At 43.4% G+C, this 9,365-nt stretch overlaps 1 protein-coding gene across 1 annotated transcript; it reads left to right on the top strand.

Moving 5' to 3' along the window:
- Positions 1-922: 922 nt before the first annotated feature.
- Positions 923-8,403, top strand: RPL7 (ribosomal protein L7). The gene is made up of 7 exons (XM_062489584.1): positions 923-954; positions 2,050-2,152; positions 2,851-3,017; positions 3,651-3,788; positions 4,150-4,259; positions 5,362-5,572; positions 8,339-8,403. Exons 1-6 carry the CDS (start codon positions 941-943, stop codon positions 5,568-5,570), a joined length of 741 nt encoding a protein of 246 aa, XP_062345568.1. The 5' UTR covers positions 923-940; the 3' UTR covers positions 5,571-5,572; positions 8,339-8,403.
- Positions 8,404-9,365: the final 962 nt, after the last annotated feature.

Here is a 9,365-nt window from a genome sequence, read left to right as displayed (position 1 = left end):
CGTGCTGCTAATTAGCAACAAATAAAGTCAATGAACAGAGCTCGGCATTCCTTATCCTCAGTCCTGCTGTGTACACGATTTTTTACACCGGACAGTCCTTTGCTGCTCAAAGTTCTGCTAATTTCTCTTCTTCCCGTACGTGTATGTGGCGGTGTCTCCCTGGGTGATTTTAGGAGCACGGGTAGGCGCGCACGGGATGATGAAATTTACGAGCCGCAGCTTTAAGCAGCCTTCGAAGCTGCTGTGCTGGGCAGCGTTGCTTCCCGAGCCGCCCTCCCTTCTCCACAGTGCCGTTATTGATTCCGTATGGCGAACCGAAAAGATGCTCAGCCTAATGAAAACGCATCCCGGCAGAAACGGAGCCCGTGGTTTCCATTTGCCCGTGCCTCCAGGTGAACGATCGTGCGGGCAGCATTCCCTCCTCAGTCTCCATCCCCGCCGCGGTACTGAGCGCGGGCGGGAGGTGGCGTCCCATAGGCATGAAGGATGGGGTTTAAGGCTGAAATTGGGGAAATCCTGCCTCGTACAGGACGCCTGGAAGCTCCCCGACCGCAGAGCTCGTTCTCAGCCTCCTGCAGGGAAGGCCGGCTCTGGTGGAGGAGCGGCTCCCGCACGGCTCGGGACACGGCCGGTTCTGGGACACAGCCAGCGCCCGGGACACGGCCAGTGACCGGGGCACAGCCAGTGCTCGGGACACCGCCAGTGCTCGGGACACGGCCGGTCCCAAGACACAGCTGGCCCCAGTCCTGCTGGGCGGAAGCATTTCCCGGACGCTTTTACCTCAGGCACGCGTCGGACACCCCGGCACCCGCACAGCGGTCAGGCACAGCAGAGGCCGTCCGAACCCGGGGTCCTGCTGGCGCCCAGGGCCTCGGCTGCGCGGGCGAATGAGCTAAGAGCGCGCCGCGCATGCGCGGGCCCCTCTCTTCCGGCGCTGACCATGGCGGACAAGGAGTGAGTCCCGTCCCGCCCGCTGATATCCGCCGCCATCCGCGGCCGCCGCGCAGCACGAGCCCTATCCACACCGCCCCCGGGGCAGCTGCGCCTCTGCCGGGGCTGGGAGCGGTGGGAGGGGAGCGACCGGCGCGGCGGAGATGGAGCCGCCACCGGCCCGTCCCTTCCGCAGGCGGCGGCTGTGGGCGCCAGGCCTTGGCAGGGTGGGGAGGGAGAGCGGGCCCGGAGCGCCGTCGGAAATGTGGGGCCGGGGCGGCAAGTTCCTCCAGACTGGGCGGGCGGGCGGGCGGGGTTGTGTTGGGGCTGTGTTGCGAATGGTTGTAGGCGCTCGTCAGAGTGATTGTGGCTCTATAAACGTTGTTCTAGCATGTTTTGTCGCGTCTAAGAGTTTAAGATCTCCAGGACAAGATGGAGAGGGGCAGAGAGTGATGTTCAGGAAGTTCTGCCTGAAGTTGAGGAGGAGCTTTTTACCGTACGGGTGACCACGCACTGGAGCAGGTTGCCCAGAGAGGTTATGGAGTCTCCCTCACTGGGAGTGTCCAAAACCATCCGGGTGCAATCCTGTACCATGTGCTCTGGGATGATCCTGCTTGAGCAGGGAGGTTAGACCAGATGACCCACTGGTCCCTTCCAACATTACCTACTCTGTGGTAATCTGAGCAAGTTCAGAATCCTGTAAAATAGATTTCATAGTACTGCTAAATAAGCTTTTCCTTTTCAAGCACCAGTTGAAATGTTCATTGATCAAAGAGTAGTTATCTTGTAATGACTTTGTTTTATTACCAGTTGTAGCAAAGCAGGACAAGTCTTTGTAGTTATGATTGTGTACAGCTTTGGTTGGTCTGTCAGGGTTTCTTGTCTGGTACAGAATGTGAATGGTGCAGATTTTGAAGCAGAAAATCGCCAAGTTCAGTCCCAGGGAACTGTCCTGGATGCTGTTCCAGGCCTGGGAAGGGTGAGAATGAGGAAGATGAAGTGGCTTAAGGTAGCGAGGCTTGCACACATGTTGTGTTTAAGAGTTTTGATATTTGTCCTCTGTAATGTTACTGAGTTTCTTTCTATCAGCTAAAAGCTTTTATTTCTGTTTTCATTTAGCGTAAAGAAGGTGCCCTCTGTGCCCGAGAGCCTGCTGAAGAAGCGGCAGGCCTATGCGGTCATGAAAGCCAAACGCCAGAAGAAGATTTTGGCTATAAAAAAGGTGAATATTCTCTAATCCCTTGACTCAGATTGCTTATTTGCTGGAGTAATTGCTGCTGCTACTACTGATGTGATGCAATACAGAAGTTCACAGTATGCTGATATGTTCATAATGTTTTGGACTAAAATATGCTTTTAGTGGCTGATAACAAAGTTCTGGGCAGAGTTAAGGGTGAAATGTGCAGTTGTCTGTAATTTTGATATTAGTCTTGTACAGGGCCTTTGTGAGGGTGAGCTTGATGTGTGATCAGAGTATCCTAGAACTGTAGGTGGTTGGAAGGGGCCTTAAAAATCATCTAGCTCCAACCCCTGTGCCATGGTCAAAGAACCAGTCCAACTTGGCTTTGAACACAGTTAGGGCTGGCCCTTCCACAGCTAGCTGAGGCAACCCGTTCCAGTGTCTCACTGCCCTCACAATAAAGAATTTCTTCCGTATATCTAAACTAAGTTTTCCATCTTTCAGTTTGTACCCATTATTCTTTATCACCACAGTGCTGATGAGGAGTCAGGAATGGTAACACTGGTTGCTGTGCAACAGCCTGCCAAGTTCTCTGGAGCCTCACTGAGGGTTGTTCTGAGCTGTGTGATATGGATCTGTGTTACTTAGGGGAATTTCTAGAGTTAGGCATGTTACTTGAAGGTGATTTTCACATATGAAAAAGCATTTTCTAACTTTAAGCAATTTCCGATTTATTGCAGTACCGCAAGGCACAAAGGAAGCTCATCTATGCAAGAGCCCAGGCTTACCACAAGGAGTACAGGCACATGTACAGGCAGGAGATCCGTATGGCCAGGATGGCCCGCAAAGCTGGCAATTACTATGTCCCAGCTGAGCCCAAACTGGCATTTGTGATCAGGATAAGAGGGTAAGGTTGGATACAGGTATAAGCAGTTTTATGTTCAAAAGTACTGAAGTTGGCTTTCCTGTTGCTTCTCTGAGGGCTTAAATACTTTTAATAAGATAAAGCCTTCTACCAGTGGCTTGAGAAGTTGTTGGTCGATATTGCACGTACCCTTGAGGTGTATTTAATTAAGGGGTGAATCATTTTGCTGCCTACTGTCTTAAGGAATTTCTGATTTTTAAGAAGACAAGGCTGAAAATACATGCAGGCAGTTACTGTTTCTCACCTTTAACTTGATAAAATTACATGCCCCCTATTCCCAAACGTTCTGCTGAGCTGTTCTTCAAGTGTTTGTTTTGTTCAACTCCAGTAAAGTGTTTCAGAAAACTAAAAAAAAAGGTGTGACTGGAAGAATCATGTTCAGAACAGCTCAAGGATCATTCTAAATTGTTGCAGTGTAATACTTCAGTTCTTTTCATGGAAATAGCTGTTTTAACATCATATTGAAATATATAGCAATAGTAAATTTAATTTATTAAGCTTGCTTTGTGTAATTCATGACGTGTGTTTTCACTGTGTTTTGGGGTTGTTTTTTGAACCTGATACCTGGTGTTTCTGGGATGTTGAGCATTCAGGCTGTTTTGCTTTCTTCTTCAGTACCAACGGTGTCAGCCCAAAGGTTCGAAAGGTTCTGCAGCTTCTTCGCCTGAGGCAGATTTTTAATGGCACCTTTGTAAAACTCAACAAAGCCTCTATCAACATGCTGCGGATTGTTGAACCCTACATTGCCTGGGGGTGAGTGAAAGGCCCACTTGTACCTAATCAGGGTGCAAGTGTTGAGTGGGTTTTGCATTTTGCTATGCTAGACTTGGAGGGGTTTTTTATCTTCTGTGTGCTTTCCTGTCTTTGAATTGAAAACATGGTTAGGGCAGTGCTTTAAAGGTAATGGCTGCTAGATATGATTGCACTCTCATAATGGTGTTCTTGGGAACTTGGTGTGAGATTTGCTTCTCTTTTGCTTTTGTGTTTACGTGTGGGACATGCTGAAATGACCTTCAGTTGTTTGGTATGGAAATCCAAATTGGGGATGTTAACATTAACCTGAAATGTGTCTTGAAAGACTTAAAATGGTTTTTTTTGAACGTGACTGTTCCAGTTACCCCAACCTGAAGTCTGTGCATGAGCTGATCTACAAGCGAGGTTATGGCAAGATCAACAAGCAGCGCATTGCTCTGACCGACAACCGCCTGATCCAGAAACGCCTTGGTAAATTCTGCTGAGCAAAACAGGAAGCCAGCTGCTTGCCTCGGGGTGATCAGTGCTGAGCTGGGCAACTGTCCTTAAGTGTCACTGGAGTACACTGGTGTTTAGTTATTTTCTCTACTTCTGTCTTAATTGTTTAGTACAAAGCAGGCTGGAAGTAACTTCCATCATAAAGTATTGAAAAGAGGTGTAAAGAATCAAATTTTAGCTTTTTAAATTTGTAATGTTCAGTGTAACCTCCTTGACCTTTATGGGGTCAGTAGGTCTTTGAGTAATGAAAAAATGCTGTAGCATGAAAGAGTCATCAGAGCTTTGAACTTTCAGACTTTAGTATTAGATATTTTGTTTTTGACTTTTGTGATCTGGTAAAGAGACTTTTTTAACTTGTTAAAAGAGCTAGGTAGTGATCAGTGTATTCAGTAAAAGCAAAGCATGGTGAGCAGTTGGGATATGGGCTGCTCTGGGTAGCTCCCTTCTCTTGCATGCCAGAATGAGTGAAAGCAACCATTCAAGTCTCTCCCTTTTTTTGGAATTTGATTTGCATTTTGCTTCAGATTAGGCTGTGCCATGGTGTTTCTTTTCCTGTGCAGTGGATAAACATCCTGAAGAGACATGTATTCTGTTGTAATCTCTTTTTAGCACTGTGTTTTCGGTGAGTTAACTTGTAATATGTCCCTGAAGACTGTGGAAAGGCATTAAGGAAACATGCTGTAGCATTATTCAGCAGCCTAACTTAATGGCTAGTGAGTTTCCTTGAGTTACACATTGCAGTGGTTTAGGTGTATTAAATCTAACTTTTCTCCAAAGAGCAGTCTGTTTTCCTAAGTGTGGGTTGTTTTTTGTTGTTCCTCACTGCTGGCAGCAACTGTTCAACAGTTGAAAGTGATGCCTCTTGCCAAATGGTGTCATCTAAATTTTGTCTTGGCTGCAGCTAATACATTTTAATTGGAAATCTCAGTCATTCAGTTTCATGACAAAGTGAGTGGTTTCTGACTTTCTGAAGTTTATCAAAATAAGTAGGCATGACAGTAACAATGTGATAATTTTTAGTTTGTTATTGACCAGTGCCTCTGAAGTCTTTGTGAAAACTATGTCTGAATTTTAGGAAAGCTTGGCATCATCTGCATGGAAGATGTGATCCATGAAATTTACACCGTTGGCAAGAACTTCAAGGTTGTGAACAACTTCCTTTGGCCCTTCAAGTTATCCTCTCCTCGGGGTGGAATGAAGAAGAAAACGATCCACTTTGTGGAAGGTGGGGATGCTGGGAACAGAGAAGACCAGATCAACAGACTCATAAGGAGAATGAACTAATGGTGAGATACGGCCCAAGGCAATCAACTGTTCAGCTCTGCAGGCTGCTGTCATTACATGTCAGGCATTCAAGTTTAATAGATGCTCACTTATTCTTGGGTGGTACCTACACTATAAAGCGGCTTGAACAATACAGGGTTCTGTTTTTATTTTAGAAGTCTTAGTAAAACTTAAACATTTGGGAAGTTAAATTGTCAGTGTCGCTGATATGTTAGGGAAGTACAAACATTACCAATAACTTATTTTAAAGCCTTACTTGGTTTTATGTTTGGAAGCCTTGAGATCTTGGCTAAAACTTTCAAGCTTCATTAATGACCTGTTAATAAGATTGAAGTCTTGTGATTGCAAGTACTGTGTTTTCTAGAAAAGCCTGGTCTAAATTTTCAGTTTGTTTAAGCTTCAGAATGATTAATTTAAAGCTTTCATGTATAGTGACTAAGTTGGTAATTCTGAAAGACTGATTTGCCCATTTGAGTAGTCTATCCTTTAGAAATGAGAAGGTTTATTAACACTTAAAGTGATTTAACAGTGACTGCTGAGTCCTAAAGGTAGGACCGACTGCAAACAATATCTTACTGTTGTTGTTACTCTCGTGTTTCTGCTTTGGTGAGAAGTCTCTGCCATTCATAACCAGCGCTTAGAGTTCTTGTACTTTGCTTTGCTTTTTAGACACTAAACTACCTTCAGTGTTGCCCATATCTTAGTTTCAGTCAAATATCTTTTCAGTTTGACAGGTGTGCTGAAATTTAAGAAAACTTCACTGTCTTAAGGTGTTTAGAAAGGATATCAAACAAAGATCCAATTTTCCGCAAACTTAATTCCTCCAGAGTCAAAGTGGTTTTTTTGAGTTGGTGTGGAGTTTTTGTTGTTTGGTTGTTTTTTGTAGGGTTCTGGTTTTTTCTTTTAGATCAAATACACTTCATAAGTTTACTTAAAAATTTCTAGCTTCGGAGGATTAGTTCATAAAAAATGGATAGTGTTGTGACTTTACAGTTTTAAAACGGGTGCAGTTGCATTTGGATGATTCTGAAATCCAGAAATTAAACTTCCTGAAGAGAAGGAGCTTTTATGTTTTGTTTTGCTGTTTTAGGTTTTTTTTTATCAAGTCCTTTAAAATATTCTTACAGCCAAGGCATGGCAAATTGAACTCACTGGGGTCTGCTTTCTGTCCAAGGAGCTAAAGGAGTCTAGGAGATAGTTTGATTGGCAGCGTTAATTCTTGAAGCTTTTTTTGTAGGCTGCTGATTTCCTCAGTTCAAGCTCCTTGCATGTTATGCTGTTATCTCCCATCTGTAAAGTCAGCAGTTTTAAAGTTTTTTTTTTTACATGACATGAGGAAATTCCAACTTTAGGAAAATAGTTCCTTACTGGGGACAGTGTTCTTGCAAAGCTTTTTAGTTCAACTATGGGAAGATGTTAGTAACTCTGAGAAACAGAATTGCTGTAATGTTTGGTGCCTGGGGTGATGTTAAGTTACTCCCACTACTATTCTTGAATGCTGGTAGCAGAAACTTGGAAGTTCAGTACTGGCAGATGTGTCTTTGAAGTTAGTGCATAACAAAGGCTGAGGAGGACCCTATGCTCCTGTGTGATTTTTGTGCATGGTATGATTTTTAATGGAAGCCCTGCAACTTTTCTGTTAGCGTAGATCCTTTCTCCTCCATCTTCCCTGCTAAGCATCAGATGTATACTGGTGGTGTTGTTTTCAGGAGCCTTCCAATATATGGGAAGCTTCTAGTTAACTGTTGCAGTTCTTGTAAATGCCTGTGCGGGTTGGTATATTGGCAGAGAAACAAGGGGTATTCATTCATCTGGTTGCTCATGGTTTTCACTGGATTTGTTGCTCAGCATCCCATATAAGTGGCATACATTAGAGCTTCATCTTTTCATTTGGGGAGTGACCTTGCAGTTTCTTAGTTTATGCTTATAAGCAGTTATGCTTTTCCTGCAAACTAAATCTAAGATAACTGTTTGTTCTTCGGTCTTCAACTTTCTTTTCCTGCAGTTGTGAATGGAGGGCATGTTTAAAATTTGAGTAGCCTACATGTAGAAAATAGAAGAAATACTGTAGTTTTTACTGAGGCCGTGGGCAAACTGGAATAGTAGGTTCAGGTGACGTACTGGCAGTACTCTAGGTAATGTCATTATGAAGGGCTGTGTATCTGAAGAAGAGTATTCTTCTTTCCTATAAGTAGATTGCTTCCTGCTATTTGTCTTTATTCCTTATTCTATATGTCACTTATTTCTTAAGTGATAATCTCAAGTGAATGAAGAAAATAAAGACTTCCAGTACTAGTTTCTTTGTATAGACTGGGAGGAAAGAGCATAGTAATTGAAAGCAAATGTTGACAGTCAGGCAACATACTGAATTCCATCAATTTTTCAAGCAAATTTTACCCAAGTTGGCTTTTTTGCTTTCATTTTTGTATGTAAACAGTTTCTGAAATGTACCACAAATGAGAGTGCAGTATAAGTTAGAATATGCACAGTGTCTTGGAATGTCTTTAAATATCAAGTATAAGTATCAATGGTTCAAGGTAGCAATGTTTATCCTGCTAGGTCTGGTACTTAAAATACCTGTTTTCAGTGAAGAGATGTTAATGTAGAAGTTAGTTACTTTGTGTGAGACTACTGCAGTCTTAAATCCAGCGAAATCAGTGTTTTAGCCAAAATTACCAACTGTAAAAATGCATTACTTTTTCATGTGGCCAGAGTTGTTTCAGATCTACGTATGCCTAATGATACCTTTTTTCTTTTTTGCCTTGCAGGTAAAGATGCCCAGCTGCAATATTTCAAAGTCTGGTCTGTTAATAAAACAATCTTGCACAAAACAGTCTGTTGTCTCGATTGGTCTCTTCTTGTGATCCTCTTCTGAAGTGGTGGCCTTAGCCAGGTTCAGTTTGGAGTTATGTGTTTCAAAGAGCCATAGTTTGGATTAGCAGTATTACTGCAGATACTGCTTAACCTTCATTAGGAGGAAGAAAATTTGGGAGGATTTGTGCAGGTAACAGATGAGGTTTTGAGTTGCAACAATAAGTGATGAACTGAGCTGTGTGCTTTTGAGTGGGCAGGGTTCCTGGTTATCTGTAGTTATCTGCACCAGAAAGCTGTGTGAAAATATTTTTTTAATGTAAAGCAGCAAGTGTAATCTGTTCTTAACATCTTGAGATCAGGGAATCATAGAGTGGCCTGAGTTGGAAGGGATCTTAAAAATCTAGTTTCAATGCTCCTGCTGTGAACACCTTTCACTAAAACAGGCTTTTCAGAGCTCCAACATGGCCTTCAGCACTTTAGGAATGGAGCATCTGCAGCTTCTCTGGGCAGCCTGTTCCAGTGCCTCACCACCCTCACAGTAAAGAATTTCATCCTAAAATCTAATGAAATCTATTTGAAGCCATTGCCCCTTGTCCTGTCCCTACATCCCCTGGTAAAGAAGTCCATCTCCATTTCTAATGTAGGCTCCCTTCAGGTACTGGAAGGCCACAACTAGGTCACCCTAAAGTCTTGTCCAGGCTGATTCGTTTAGCCTTTCCTAGTGTGAGAGGTGCTCCATTCCCCTAATCTTCCTAATGACCCTCCTCTGGACTTTCTCTAATCGGTTGATGTCCTTCCAGTGCTGGGGACCTCTGAACTGGATAATTGCAGCTTTGAACATCTTCAGGTATTTTTTTATCAAGGAAGCATTAAATACTTAACAAAATAGTAAATTTTGTTCCACATTCAAGGTAATCACTTTAATTGCATAATTTGTTTACAGCTTTAGACTGCAGATAGTACGAAGTAGAAGAACACAGG

Source organism: Cinclus cinclus, chromosome 1, assembly GCF_963662255.1.
Source record: "Cinclus cinclus chromosome 1, bCinCin1.1, whole genome shotgun sequence".
Lineage (NCBI taxonomy): Eukaryota > Metazoa > Chordata > Aves > Passeriformes > Cinclidae > Cinclus > Cinclus cinclus.
The sequence above is the reverse complement of the archived record's forward strand: the minus strand, read 5'-3'. Positions and strand labels throughout refer to the sequence as shown.